We start from the raw sequence: 16,038 nt of genomic DNA, 5'->3' as shown, positions 1-16,038 counted from the left end.
AGCCATATTTAACGTATGCTATTGAAACCCTGCAAGCCAGCCAAACAAATTGACCATAAAAGTAGAGTCTAGAGGACAATAGAAAAATGAAAGTGAAAAACCACAATTGAAAAGCTTGCAAATCAGGGAAATTCCCCAGACACTTTACAACTAATTTCTCTAATGCAATGCCAAATCTGCCCAATTTACTTCAAGATTGAAAGCCCTGTGATATCATCTGATGGGAAGCTCCCTATATCACTCCTTGACGGTGCAACTACGACGCAGATCACCGGCAAAAAGAAGCTCAATGGTGACCTCGTGGTCATAACTCCAACAAATAAGGTAGGTCCTACCCATTTGCCAGACTTATCTGATATGGCGTTACTCTCAAAATCTGTAAAATGTTTTGTGAGATGGATCATCTGTACCCAAGGTGGTACCAACGGGTATGGATTGGAACATGTCTTACCTCATTAGGTTATTAGTATGGTAGATCCACGTGCAGATATGCAGATATACCCGCTACTGTTAAATGTTGTAATTTTTCAATTAGGGATCATCTCATTACATTCCCTAGTTATAGAAATTATTTTAAATTATTTACTCTCTAATATCCTATGTTTGTGTCAGAAATTCATCTACAAAAAGCATATAGGATGCTAAAATCTAACATCTAAGATCAATAAATCAGAGCCTTAATCCTAAAAGGATGTGGTCAGATACATAAACTATGATGTCCTAAAACTTATCAAACTCTAGATTATCTGATAGTGCACTTCACATTGTAACATGGTCTAAAAATGGAAGAAGATAGTAACTTTTTTTAATTCAAACCAGCTGAGGGTACATATTGTATCATTGTAACTATGTTCTAATCCTCGTTATCTTATTGGATACTTAAGAAAATCATCAAAAAATAATTTAAACAAATCATCTGAATTGTAGATTAATTGTTAGAGGAAAAAATAAGATGATTATCCAAGCCTCTAAAATTGCAGTGGAATTCACGAAAACCTCAATAAATAGAACCCAAACACATAATCACACTCAAATAATCGCATCTTCAGAATTCAGTATATCAGTTCAAAGTGTCTTTAATCAAATACACTATTTAACAAGCTCTGCACAATTTGCATGCAATCTCTCTGAATCTATGTTAATGAATAAACGCTTAATTCCTACAATTATACTAATACAAAGTAATCGCTTGATTTCATAGATTCTTGAAATTGATTCCTACCGATAAACTATTTCAAAATTCAATTTCTTTTATAAAAAAAAATAAACGCTTGATTTCATAGATTCTTGAAATTAATGAATAAGCATTTTATAGATTCTTGTAATTTGATGAATAAATAAACAAAAAAAAATTAAAAACCACGATCGTAAATCAGATAATACCTTAAATTGGAGCACGATTTTGATGATACCCACAGCTTCAAGGAAACGAATGATTTCTCTGATGAAATTGCGCTACACGATCAAGGATTCAATTCATTTTTCAGATGAAATTGCGCTACACGATCTGATGAACTAGGTTAGAGAATTTCGTTACTCCTGGGAAAAGGATGAAATACACCTTTTGATTTTGTTTGGCGGTTTCATAATCAAGTTTGCCCCAATTTTTTTTTCCTTTGGCGCTAATAGATAGGTAGTTTGTGTCTATATTGAAGGCGCTAATAATATTAACCTAACTAGATGAATGAAATTGTTAAAATTAGGAATTAACACAACCTTTTTTTAATTGAAATTTTAATTTAAATTATTTTTTTCCCAAAAACACAAGGTAACACCTGTTAATGTTACCACAAAATATTACTTGGTATGAAAGTGTTACTTTACAATGTTACTTATGTTAAAAGTGTTACATTGAGTGTTACATTCTAATTAAGTGTTACCAAAGTGTTACTTATAAATCTAGTAATCTTCTACATCAAAAAGTGTTACCAAGACGTGATACATAAACTCAATTATGTACTAGTGCTCAAATCTATAAGCACCGGGAGTACCCAACTCCTTCAAAGCAACTCTTGGATTAGCTCCCATGCTTCCTCGATCCTCCTCTTCTCTATCTTGGTGAATTTACTCTCTTAGAGAGCTTGGACTTGAAGAACGATTAGCAACCCTTAACCTTGTTATTGTTCTCTCAATTTCGGATCAAATGGCACTAGAGTCCTTCCTGTTATCCTAAGCATACAAAAACTCAAAGCAAATATCATAGCACGACTACAAAAGTAGCCTAAAGAGAAAAATCTTTTTGTATTTTTGAAATTAGGTGAAATAGACTTAACAACAATAGCAAACAACTACGCCACTCCCCGGAAACGGCGCCATTTTGAACAAGGGTTGAGACTAGGTCGTTGGACTAATCTTCCCTAGGCCAAACAAAATTTGTAATCATTCAAAACACCCTTATAACTAGCATAGGAGTAAGTCGAGGGTCGAACCACTAGGATTGGGAGGTGAATGCTAATGCTAAAGCTAAGCTATCTCGAAGTAATGAAGTAAGATGTGTATATTATAAGACAATCAAACAATCAAGATGAAATCAAATATAAAAAACACTAGGGTTTAGGATCCACATATACTTGCAATGGATACAACTAATTGGGATTAGAATTGACTAAGTCGAGTGTTGCAAGGGAAAATCAATTAAGCAATCAAGAGAGTATGGTAGGCTAATCTCCTAGAGGTCAAACTAGCGCAAACTACGAGAGACTCTAGCTAGGAACTTCGCAAACCAACTCAATCGACAAATGCAAGCCACAAATCAATTGGTCGTATCAATGTGAACTTACAATGCAATCTAGTGCAACACTCAAAGTTAGCTACTCTTTAATTAATCACACACATGCACTTAATCAATCAACCAGTTTAATCACTACATCAACTCCATCAATTTCTCCCAATTAGCATCAATTCGTTACTCATATATGCTTCACCATTCCCCTAGCAAGAAAACTACGCACAATCCATGGAAACCAAGATCAAAACTAAGCTAAGCAACAAATTCATCTTCATCATATCAATCAAACAAATACAATCACAAATTCAATCAAACTTGAACAATCAACAAAACAATTGAAATCTAAAGCTAAAGATCGCATTAAAGTAAAAGAAATCCTTACAAACTTGCTTCAAATCAATGGAGATAATGATTAGAATCATCAATCTTCAATCATCAATCAAGAACTTCTCTCTCTACAACTTAGAGTTTCTCTCTCTACAAAATGATTTAAAATTTCTATTCTAATTCTAAAAGAACTCTCTAAAAAACTCTCTCTAAAAATAGAAGGAAAGTCTATATATAGTAAAACTAACAAAGGGAAATTAGTAAGATTGTCCAAAATAGACTCGTACAGGCGCGACCAACTACAAGGGGGATCGCGGCCGCGCAAAACTGGGTACGGAACAGAGACCCAGAGAGGCACGCTCGCCCACGCCTAGGAGCAGGGCAGCTTCCTTCACCATCAACTTTCTCTTCCCCGTGCGCTCCACTTGATGATGTTGATGAACACGGAAGGAGGCAGTCTCCAAATAGCCCCCATAGTGGGTTCAACACCAGGATTGGTGTACCCACCGCTTGCATGGACGAGATAGAAGACTTAGTCTATACAATCCTTCAAACTTGAACTTCAAGTGGTAGGCAAAAGGCATCTCAATCGATGTAAAACTTGGGAAGGAGACTCGGGAATCTTCGGATTACGATCATAACCTGAAAAATGAACGAAAACAAATAAAATAAAAGAAAAAATAACAAAATAAACCAAGAAATTCATGACGAAAGGGTGTCCAATGGATGATTGAAAGCCCTGTGATATCATCTGATGGGAAGCTCCCTATATCACTCCTTGACGGTGCAACTACGACGCAGATCACCGGCAAAAAGAAGCTCAATGGTGACCTCGTGGTCATAACTCCAACAAATAAGGTAGGTCCTACCCATTTGCCAGACTTATCTGATATGGCGTTACTCTCAAAATCTGTAAAATGTTTTGTGAGATGGATCATCTCTACCCAAGGTGGTACCAACGGGTATGGATCGGAACATGTCTTACCTCATTAGGTTATTAGTATGGTAGATCCACGTGCAGATATGCAGATATACCCGCTACTGTTAAATGTTGTAATTTTTCAATTAGGGATCATCTCATTACATTCCCTAGTTATAGAAATTATTTTAAATTATTTACTCTACAATATCCTATGTTTGTGTCAGAAATTTTAATGCAGGGAAATACAAGTCCCCGGACATCTTAGATGGAAGAGAAATTGAATCGCAGATCCAAGTCCAAGCAACTGCCCGCACAAGGTTTTAGGGGAGTGGCGAAAAAGGGGTACGGTGTGTAGTATGGAATTGTTGTGATATTGGTAGGGATACAATTCTACCGTTAATGAGGACTGCAATTGAGATGCATATGCCTCATTTGATTATATTAATAGAAACACGAGTTTCCATACATATGGCTCGTCTTATATGTGCATGTTTGAAACCTGTCTCTGTCTATGATGGAGTCTCAAAGAATGAAAGTGAAGAAAACCAATACTAGTTAGTATATATGTATTTCTATTGTATTCTGCTTAGTCTTAGTTGTCTTTTTAGACAGCTTTCTCTAGTGGTTTTTCCTGTTCTTTTGTTCAGTGTTAGTTTCTTAGTGGCTAGCCTTGTGTATATTATGTAACTTTTAGGTTTTCTAGTCCCCAGAGGATTGTGCGCCGTTTTTACATTGAATACAGAGAAAAACATTCTCCCAATTATTGCTTGAGAGAAAGGCTCACTGCTCAAAATACTCTGGAATTCTTGAGAAATCTGATCATACTGTCAGATTTCCACATGGTATCAGAGCTTCTAGGTTAAATCATCCTAAAAGTTTTAATCTTTTTACATTTCTCGCCTTTGTTTTACTTTCTTTCGATCATTCAAAATGCCAGAAAACGAAAGTTCAGATGCTTAGAACTATCAGGACCCTTTGTTCCTATCACACTCCGATAATCATGTTGCCTCTCTAACTCCAATGCTCTTTGATGGCAACAACTTCTTGATTTGGAGCAGAAACGTGAAGCTAGCTCTTGGAGCTAAGAACAAGAAGGGATTCATTGAAGGAAAGATCCCCAAACTAGGATTACAACAAGTGGGAGAGAAATGATTATATGGTGAGATGCTGGATATTCAGATATATGTCAGATCAAGTGGCTGGTGGTCTGAGCCTTGTGCAGACTTCCAAGCAGGTGTGGTTTGAGTTGGTTGAGAGGTATTCTGAGAGCAATATACCTCTCCTGTACCAACTCAAGACGGATCTTGGTAAACTTGAGCAAGGTGACATGTCTGTAGTTGATTACTACTATAAGCTCAAGATTTTCTGGAATGAAATCTATAACATTGAAGCAATACCTGAATGCACTTGTGGGATTGTTGCTAAGTGTACATGTAGTATGTACAAAAAGATGTTAGCAATTGTTGAGACAAACAGGGTGATTCGGTTCTTGATGGGATTGAATAGAGGATACTAGAATGTGAGAGAAAACATTCTTAGCTTGGATCCTTTACCTATTGCCAACAAAGCTTTCCATTTGGTGCAACAAACTGGGAAACAGAAGAAAGTTTCCAATGAAATGCAAGAAATTACAGAAGCATATGCTTTTTAAGCTCAAAAGGAGTCTCGGAATAGTGCTCCTGCAAAGCAGAATAAAGGAAGATACCAGAAGAGAGAGCAGAGGAAGCCCAGACCAGACGTCACTTGTGATTATTGCAAGAAAAAAGGCATGAGAGGTCTGGATGCTTTGAGATCTATGGTTACCTAGATTGGTACAAGGGAAAGAAAACAACAACTAATGTTGGCAAGATAGATGAGGAAATGGAGTCACCCTTGGATGAGGAAGAGTATAAGACAGGTTCTGGATCATGCAGCAAACCTGATGCAGGAATGATCTTAGCTGTGGTAAGGGAAGTGATGAAGGCTTTCAAGAGAAGCAAGGAGCAGGTACCAGTCAAGCAAAAGGGAATGCTATGAGTAATTTTGCAGGTATAATATCCTTCTCAAATGTGGCTAGCTTTCATGAAAATTTTGACTTCAAATCCTGGATCATTGACTCCGGGGCCTCAGACCACATGGCTGGAAATAGAAGCTTGTTCAGCAGTATGAGAAGCTTATTCAAGCCTGTTAAAGTGGTTCTTCCAAATGGGAATGTGAAAAGGGTAGATAAAATTGGAACAGTCAAATTGGGAGCAAGGATAGTGCTCCATAATGTTCTGTATTTGCCAGAATTCAAAAACAATCTTTTATCTTTGTGCAAGATAATAAGATGCAACAACATCAAAGTGATTTTTTATGACAATGGATGTGTGTTTCAAGACCCTACTAGTGAAGAGAGCTTGGCTTTTGGGAAGGTAACAAATGACTTGTACAAGTTCACTTTGAGCAAAGAAGAAACCAACAAGACTGTCTTAACAGCAAGTTTGGTAAATAATTCTGAAATTTTTCCCTGTAATAATGCTATTACCCTAGATGTTATGCATGCTAGGCTTGGACATGGATCTTTGTCTAAGATGAAACATTTGGATTTTTGTAATTGCAAATATATTAAAAAATTTTGTTGTGATACTTGTTCAGTTTCTAAGCATCATAAACTTACCTTACCTGCTAGTACTAGCATAGCTTCTCACATTTTTTACTTACTGGATGTTGATTTGTGGGGGCCCTATAGGACACCCAACATAGATGGATCAACTTATTTTTCAACTATAGTAGATGACTATAGTAGAGCAACTTGGGTGCACTTATTAAAGAACAAGGAAGTTGTAAGAGATATATTGGAAAGATTCCTTTCTTATGTAGAGAATCATTTTGATTTAAGAGTTAAAACCATTAGATCAGATAATGGAACTGAGACAGTTCAGTTTGAATGTAGCAACATATTTGCAGAAAAAGGAATTTTTCACAAAACAAGTATAGCTGGAGTTCCATAACAAAATGGAAAAGTGGAGAGAAAACACAGGCACCTTGTTGAAACTGCAAGAGCTTTGAGAATACATGCAGGATTGCCTAAGAGATTTTGGGGGGAATGCATTCTAGCTGCAACTCACATAATTAATTTGTTGCCTAGTGCTGTGATAGGTTGGAAAACACCTTATGAGAGGTTATGGAAGAAGAAACCAGATTACAAACATCTTAGAACAATAGGATGCATGTGTTATGCTAGTGAAGCAAGGAAGAATGATGACAAGTTTGCTGAGAGAGGAATTAGGGCAGTCCTTATTGGATATCCCATAGCTCAAAAGGGGTTTAAGCTCTATGATCTGCAAAGGAAAAGGGTCTTTACCAGCATACATGTAAAATTCAAGGAGCAAATTTTCCCTTTTTTGCACCGTGAGAAAGGAGCAGAAGAAACAAAGGGTTATACAATAGTATTCCCTTAGTTAATCAGGAGATTCAAGTGAATCTGGGAGAAGAAGAAGATGATTCTGATGAGGTTTTAGAAGAAGAAATCCATGGAGAGGAAGCTACTCAGGAACAAGAATGAAGCTCAAGAAATCATTCAGGATTTGATGCAGGGAACAGGACAGGTAACACTTGTAATCAGAAAATCCACCGGGGACCGAAAAATTCTAATTAAGTTTCAGAATTTTGAGGTTCATTTTCCACCAAGTAATTATGTTGACCATAATGATCAGTCACCATGTTTTACTGCTCACAAGCTCACATAAAATGACTTTTATGATGGAGATTACATTATATCTCTTAACAATGTTCTCAAGGTCACATAACCAACAAATTATTCACAAGCTTCAAAGAGCAAGGAGTGGACAGAAGCCATGGAGGAAGAGCTAGGGGCTCTTGAAAAAAAATGAAACTTGGGAATTTGCAGATCTTCCAAGTGATAAGAAAGCTTTGGACTCAAAATGGGTTAACAAAGTGAAATTTGACAGAAATGGGAATATTGTGAGATTGAAGGCAAGATTGGTAGCTCAAGGGGATAAACAACTCACAGGAAAAGACTACAAGCACACATTCTCTCCAGGTGCCAATTTTGCAACAATTTAACATTGGAAGGTGCACTAATTAGACATCAATAATGCCTTCTTACATGGCTATATTGATGAAGAGATTTACTTAAAACCACCTCAGGGATATACAAAGGCTCCTGAAGGGAAATTTTGCAAACTCAAGAAAAGTTTGTATGGCCTCAAACAGGCTTCCAGGCAATGGAACAAAGAACTTACAAGATTTTTGAAGGTAAGAGACTTCTTTCAATCCACTAGAGATTATAGCATGTTTTCTAGAGTGGAATCTGGAAAATAGATTATCATATTAGTCTATGTTGATGACCTGCTGATTACAGGTGATGATGATGATTATATCACTCTATTGAAGCAACAGTTAGATGTTGAGTTCACTACTAAGGACTTAGGTGAGATGAGATACTTTCTTGGTCTGGAAGTATCCAAAACCAGTAAGGGAACTCTGCTTAATCAAAGAAAATATGTCTTTGATGTGCTTGATTACATTGGCTTAAGCATTTGCACTCCTGCAACTGCTCCTTTTCCTAAGCATGTCAAGCTGTCCAATCATGAAGGGATAATCATGACTGACCTGAGAAGTACATAAGCTTGATTGGAAAGCTATTGTACCTTAACTTAAGTAGACCAGACATCTCTTTCTCTGTTCAACAGCTAAGTCAATTCATAAGCTGTCCTAGAGAACCTCACTGGCAAGCAGCTTTACATGTTGTAAAATATTTGAAAGGGACTTCAGATTGAGGGTTGTTTTATACTAATAACTCCCCTTTTAGAGTCGTAGCTTACAGCGGTGCTGATAATGGTTCCTGCGTTTTCTCTGGCACATCCTTGACAGGATACTGCATCTTTCTTGGAGCATGTCTTGTCTCTTGGAAGACAAAGAAGCAAGCAACAGTCTCCAAATCTCCAAATCTTCTTGTGAGTCTGAATATCGAAGCGTGTCACAGACTACAAGTGAGATGGTTTAGGTTGATGGCATTTATGAAGACCTTGGATTCACCATTCCTAAACCCATACCTTTATATTGTGATAACAAGTAGCTGAGAATCCCGTTTTTCATTAGCGCACCAAGCATCTTTCTAAGGATTGTCATTATGTTAGGGAAAGACTTGAGGAAGGTTTTCTTATTACTGTTTTTGTGAGATCCTCACTTCAATTGGCAGATATCATGACTAAAGCTCTTACTGAACAGCAACATAAATTTTTGTCTTTCAAGTTGGGACTTTTTTCTCACCACCAAGTCCAACTTGAGGAGGGGATGAAGAAAACCAACACTAGTTAGTATATATTTATTTCTGTTGTATTCTGCTTAGTCTTAGTTGTCTTTTTGTACGGCTTTCTCTAGCTGTTTTTCCTGTTCTTTTGTGCAGCCTAGGTGTTAGTTTCTTAGTGGCTAGCCTTGTGTATATTATGTAACTATTAGGTTTGCTAATCCCTAGAGGATTGTACGCCGTTTTTACATTGAATACAGAGAAAAACATTCTCCCAATTATTGCTTGAGAGAAAGGCCCACTGCTTAAATACTCTGAAATTCTTGAGAAATCTGATCATACTATCAGAATTCCACAGAAAGCGAAGGCGATTATGCCATCCTCACCTTTTCCAAGCACGTGAAGCTAAAGTTGTTGCGCTCAATAGGTACTGAGTCTTGTTGGGGATTAGATGGAAAAAAATGTAATTTAGATAATTTATTTATGTCGTAATTTAGATTATGTCGTGCTTTGGTTTTTTTAGAAAATTTAGTTTATGTACTGAGTCTTTAGTTTTCCATAGTTTTGTTTTTTATTTCTTTAGTTTGTGCTTTCTTTTGTTAGTTTTCTTTCTTTGTGCATTTCTTTGTTTATTTGGTCTTTTTCCCTTTTATTTGCTTGTTTTTGTGTATTTTCAGGTTATGATCGTGTTCTGAGGATTCCCAAGCCTTCTTCTCATATTTCTCATCAATTTGGATGCCTCTTGCATGTTATTTGGAGCTCAAGTTTGAAGGAATGCAAGGAGCAAGTTCATGAGATCGGTGCATGCATGCAGTGGAGGCATCATCTTTGGCATGAACCCACCAAAATAGCCATTTCAAGACTGCCTACCTTAGTGTTCATCCTCATCACTAAGACGAGCGCACGAGGATGAGCTAGGACGAAGAAGGGGGGCTCCCCTGCTGCCAGGTGCGGGCGCGCACGAGGGTAGTGCGGCCGCTCACCTGGGTGGTGCGGGCGCGCCTGATGCTGGTGCGGGCGTGCCTGCCAGGGCCTCTGTTCCATACCCTTTTTCTCGCGGCCGCGCCTCTCCCTTGATGCGACCGCACCTTCTGAGGTTTCTTTTGGGACGATCTAACTAACTCTTCTTTTCTATCTTTCCTATATATAGTTTTTCCTTCTATTTTTAGAGGAGAACTCAAACAGAGAGAATAGATTAGATCAGAATTAGAGCATAATTAGAGAGATTTTAGAGAGAGAAACTCTAGGTTTTTAGAGAGAGAATTTCATGGTGGATTGTTGATGATCGAAGATTTTTTCGTTTCCTTTGATTTTTGATCAAGTTTGTAAGGATTCCTTTTCTTTAATTCAATCTTTAGTTTGATCTTTAGTTTGATTTCAATTGTTTTGTTGAATGTTCTAGTTTGATTGAAGTTTGATTGATTTGTGTTTGATTTTTGTTTGTTTAATTTGATCATGATGAATTTGTTGTTTAGCTTTGTTTTGATCTTGATTTCTATGGATTGTGAGTAGTTTGATTGCTAGGGTAATGGTGAAGCATATATGAGTAATGGATTGATGTTAATTTGGGGAAATTATTGAGTTGATAATGTGATTAAATTGGTTAATTGATTATGTGCATGTGTGTGTTTGATTTAGGCTTGATCACCCTAGTTATTCACACTAGATTGCATTGTAGGTTCACATTGATACGGATAATTGATTTGTGACTTGCATTTAACGATTGAGGTGTCTTGTGACATTCGTAGCTAGAGTTTATCGTAGTTGACGCTAGTTAGACCTCTAGGAAAATAGCTTGATATGCTATTTTGGTTGCATGATTGGTTTTCCCTCGCATCACTCGACTTAGTCAACTCTTTCCCAATTAGCGGAATCCGTTACAAGTATATGTGGATCCCGAGCCTTAGTGTTTATTACATTTGTCCCAACCTAGTTTGTTTAGTTGTTTAGCATTCACACCCTTACCTAACCTTTCCGGAATAGCTTGACTTGACAATATAAGATCGCCCTCCATTCCTTAGTGGTTCGACCCTCGACTTACCATTATACTTGTATAAGGGTGTGTTGAGTGATTACAAATTTTGTTTGGCCTAGGGTAGGGTTAGTTTCAACGACATAGTCCGGCCCTTGTCACCGTGCAAACATCGCTACACTATCCATGAGCTTCTTTAACACCATGCTACACCAATCATATTCAACAGCTTTGGAAGCACAAGTTAAAGCTAGCACCAGATCAGCAGCCAACCTCGAGGACTGATTAGGGCAAAACAACATCTCAAGCGACAACAACAGGAACACTGTCTTGAACTCATCCGCCTGATCTTCCTTCCATTGTCCCTCAATCCGCCCAATCAATTCAGCATTTACTGAAATGCCCTTAAATATGTACTCACGACCAGTTTTAATGGACTTATTATTCCATGTTTTACCATAATTCTCCATAATCCTTTTTACCTTTTCTGACATTTCATTATCCAATGAACAGTTTGTCGGGACAGGCAACCCCCCGTTAGGAATACTTAAGACCCAATGAACTTGATTTTGAGACAACGGAAAAACTCTTCCATCTCGACTAGTAAGAGTACAATTGAAAGGATCAATACGAGTCATCAACCAATATGCCAACTGTCTTGGCAAGTTCATGTCTACTCCAATTTTTAACAACCCAGTAAACCCCATTTCACCTACCCATCGCTTACGTTGATCGTCCAATTTTTGGCATAATCTACCAAACGACTCTAACCGATAACTTGTATTAGCTAGCTGTAATAGACATGTATCAAAGTAAAACAATTAAACAATATATATGCATTTCTATTTCATCATACTTCAATCAACAACATATCAACCACTTCTTAACAAACTACTAATGCATAAATCTTATGCAATTATTCACTTACCCTACAGCGAGCCTTGAGGTGTTGTATCAACACTTCACCTCTCCGTTTCACTTCCCCACCAACACTTAAAGAGTCATCCTACAGGAACATCACACTATGTTACCCAATTTAATGATCATACTTAACTCTTTGCAACACGAATCATACGTACCTTGAATATCACCGGGTAAATTTTCTTCATGTGACCTGATCCTCCTTCCTGACAAGATCATTTTCACTTTCACTTCAATGATCATACTTACATACTCACCCAACTCACATGGACTACAATATATCAGAGTTTATATGATGGCAGCATATTATACCTCAGAAACATTTCCTTTTTTCCACATTTTCCTTTTCTTACTCCCCATTGAATCCACTCTTGAATCCATACTACAACAATACCTAGACAACATTTCCTTTCATCAAATAAAAATTCCAACTACTACAACATTGCAATACACACACTAAATCAACAAAACCATACACACACTACTACCTGTTGCTGGGGCAATTAATTCCATAGCAGCACAACACAAATTGTAAATCCATATCATTTCAATTCAATTTACTTTCCAAGCAATTAACACACCACTACCTGTTTGATGGGCAGCACAACACAAATTTTAAATCCATATCATTTCAATTCAATTTACTTTACAAGCAATTAACACACCACTACCTGTTGATGGGCAGCACAACATAATTTTTACATCCATATCATTTCAATTAAATGTACTTTTCAAGCAATTAACACACCACTACCTGTTGCTAGGCATTTCATTCCATAGCAGCACAAAACACTAAATAATTAATTGCCCATATCAATTCAATTTAACCTAAACAGCCAGTCCCTACTTGTCAACAACCATATACCTAAACTACCAGTATGCTATTGCATCGATCATTGCAAACATACTCGGTCCATGAATTACACACATATTCAGGTCGACAATATGACTACGATACACACAATTGACTCACATCCCCAACTCAAAACATATAACAGGATGAACAGGCCATATTATAGGATAGGACACTTACGAAACCCTAGCTCTATCGCCGCTTGCACCACCACTTCCAGTCGCCGCCCGAGTTCACACCACCGCTTGCACTCGCCTCCCGAGCTCAAGTCCGACTCAAGAACATTTACAAGCTCAATTGTTGTTAATTGTTCAGTCAATTACTGCTAGCCCAATTGGCAGGAGCTGAAGTTCGAATTTGGGGAAAACGCCTGGCACAATCTGGAGCTCACCTGAATTTCTAACGAGATGTCACGAATTCTTAACGGACTTGAGGATTGTCATAAGTTGACGCCGCTAACACAATCGTTAACTGTCAAATTGGCATTTACGCGTTTACCCATATAAACGAACCAAGTTAATGTTACATTTTAACAGAGATTTTCTCCTCTCTCCAGTATTTTTCTGCTCGGTAGTTGGTACATATGCTAGAATGCTCCATGAACTTTAATTTTCAAATTCCATTCTAATAAATTTCTTCTTCCTTCTTTGAATTTGGTCTAAAAGTTAAGCTGAAATTTTCACCGAGTTCAATCATATAGTTGTAGTTTCTCACCTGAAAAAATGTCCAGGCGAAATTTATCCAGTGTCTTCAAAAATCAAGTCCATAATCTAAAATCTAATCAAGAAATTACTAAACATATTTCCCAATATTTAATCTCCTCAAACTTCACAAACTTTCATAAATCACCTATTTTTGGCAATGTCAATTCACAGATAACCCAAATTGTTCTGTCAAACCCACTTGTCCCTGTTACTTCTTGCTTAAGATTCTTTGATTTTCTGCGGAATTTGCCTTCTTCATCTTCTCAGAAACCTGATCTTCGAGCTTACATTACCCTCATTTTTAGATTGTTAGATGCTCGAAAATTCGCTGTTGCGAAAAATTTGTTGAATTCTGTGTCTGTTGATTATAATCTTCGATGCCCAGTGTCAGATATGGTGTCTATAGTGGAAGAATGTGGTAGTAAGAGTGAGAAATTAGCTAAATGTTTTGATCTTTTGATGAGAGTTCATGCGGATAATCAGCAGTTTGATGATGCCTTTAAGGTGTTTGATTATATGACTGAGAGAGGGTTCGAAATTGAGGAGAGGAGTTGTATGGTTTTCTTGGTTTCTCTTAAGAAATCTGGGGAATTTGATTCATTGATTAGGTTTTTTACTAAGATGGTTGATTCTGGTGTCGAAATAACTGTGTATTCGATGTCGCTTGTGATCGATTGTCTATGTAAGAGAGGAGAGATTGATAAGGCTAAACAGTTGATAGATGAAATGGGTAGGAGAGGAATAGAGCAGAATTCATATCCGTATAATTCGTTGATAGTTTATTTTATAAGGAAACAAGATTTTCGGGAAGTTGATGAAGTGATTAGGCTAATGGAGAAGGTGAATGTGGAGCCTAATGTAGGTACCTATACACTTGTGATCGATGGATACGCGAATAATGGGAAGATTGAAGAAGCAGAAAATATGTACCAGAAAATGTGTGAGCGAGGTGTGAAGGCAGATATGCATCTATATACAGTGATGATCAATTTGTGTTGTATGAAACAAGACATGAAGAAGGCTTGCCATCTTTTCGATGAAATGATAGAGAAAGGTCTTTGCCCGAATACTCACACTTACGGTGCTATGATACATGGGTTATGTAAGGCTGGGCACTTGGACGCTGCAGAGATGCTTGTGAAGGAGATGCAAACTGAAGGACTTGAGATGAATCGTGTGATTTATAATACTTTGTTAGATGGCTATTGCAGAAAGGGAAGAATGGATGAAGCACTGCGGCTGAAAGATTCCATGGAGAAAAAAGGATTAATGGCCGATGCATATGTGTATAACATTATGGCAAGTGGGTTGCACAAGTTGAATCGAAATGAGGAGGCAAAGACATTCCTGTACTCAATGTTAGAGAAAGGGTTGTCACTGAACACCATCAGTTATACTACTTTGATCGACATACATTGTAAGGAAGGTAAATTTGCCGAAGCCAGGAGGCTCTTTAAAGAGATGGAGAAAAAGGGGGAAGGTCCTAATGTTGTCACATATAACGCTTTGATTGATGGATACTGTAAGAAAGGTAGGATGAAGGAGGCTCATGAACTGAAAAACGAGATGGAGGAAAGGGGTGTATCGCCTGATGTATACTCGTACACATCAATAATACATGGTGAATGTATAAATGGAAAGATGGATTATGCACTGAAATTGTTCAATGAAATGTCTAGTAGGGAGTTAGTTCCAAATGTAGTTACTTATACAGCAGTGATTGCAGGTTTGTCAAAGGCCGGAAAATCAGATGAAGCTTTCAAATTATTTGATCAAATGATAGAAGCAGGCCTTATTCCAGACAGTACAGTATATACTTCACTCGTGGGAAGCCTTCATTCAAGCTGAAGCCTAGGTCAAATTTTTACTGAACTTGGAAATTTTGGTAGGATTCACACTCATTTTGTTGTGATTCTAGGAACTTAACCTTTTCATATCTATTGTAGTTTTAATTTTTTATTTTTGACAAAAAATATCTATTGTATTAGTACACCCTTTCCCTATAATATAAAATGTGTCATTTGTACTCTTGTTATATCTCTCTTACAATGGTTATACTACTTCTCCTAGTCCAACCTTGTCAATGAAACAAGTTTGGAGGATGTAATCAAACCCTCAAAACTTTCTGCTTTCACATTCTAAGCCATAGATTTGCAAGAAAAAAGTGCAAGCAGATCTTGAGTAGTAATAAGAGAGGCAGGTCTTTACGAAAAGGGTGTGCTTGGAACAGAATCAAATATCAAGGTAGCTAACTCAGCTAGTGAAGGTGAATGTCCAAATTGGTTGTGATAAAACTTTCTACTTTATTAAGAAAGTTGCAGCCTCGTACATAATGGATTTAACCATTTGCTATCAAAGAGGGGTGGGATTAGGGGTGC

At 37.3% G+C, this 16,038-nt stretch overlaps 2 protein-coding genes across 2 annotated transcripts; one reads left to right on the top strand and one right to left on the bottom strand.

Moving 5' to 3' along the window:
• Positions 1-11,340: 11,340 nt before the first annotated feature.
• Positions 11,341-12,463, bottom strand: LOC110701658. Its single transcript, XM_021879272.1, has 4 exons — positions 12,416-12,463; positions 12,262-12,309; positions 12,111-12,188; positions 11,341-11,973 (listed from the first exon to the last, which is right to left on the bottom strand). Exons 1-4 carry the CDS (start codon positions 12,461-12,463, stop codon positions 11,341-11,343), a joined length of 807 nt encoding a protein of 268 aa, XP_021734964.1.
• Positions 12,464-13,418: 955 nt separating this feature from the next.
• On the top strand, positions 13,419-15,711 carry LOC110701683 (pentatricopeptide repeat-containing protein At2g32630-like). Its single transcript, XM_021879308.1, has one exon. It carries the CDS (start codon positions 13,679-13,681, stop codon positions 15,506-15,508), a length of 1,830 nt encoding a protein of 609 aa, XP_021735000.1. The 5' UTR covers positions 13,419-13,678; the 3' UTR covers positions 15,509-15,711.
• The last annotated feature ends 327 nt before the right edge of the window (positions 15,712-16,038 follow it).

The sequence above is a fragment of the Chenopodium quinoa genome, unplaced genomic scaffold (assembly GCF_001683475.1).
Source record: "Chenopodium quinoa cultivar QQ74 unplaced genomic scaffold, ASM168347v1, whole genome shotgun sequence".
Classification (NCBI taxonomy): domain Eukaryota; kingdom Viridiplantae; phylum Streptophyta; class Magnoliopsida; order Caryophyllales; family Amaranthaceae; genus Chenopodium; species Chenopodium quinoa.
This window is presented reverse-complemented; position numbering and strand designations above follow the sequence as displayed.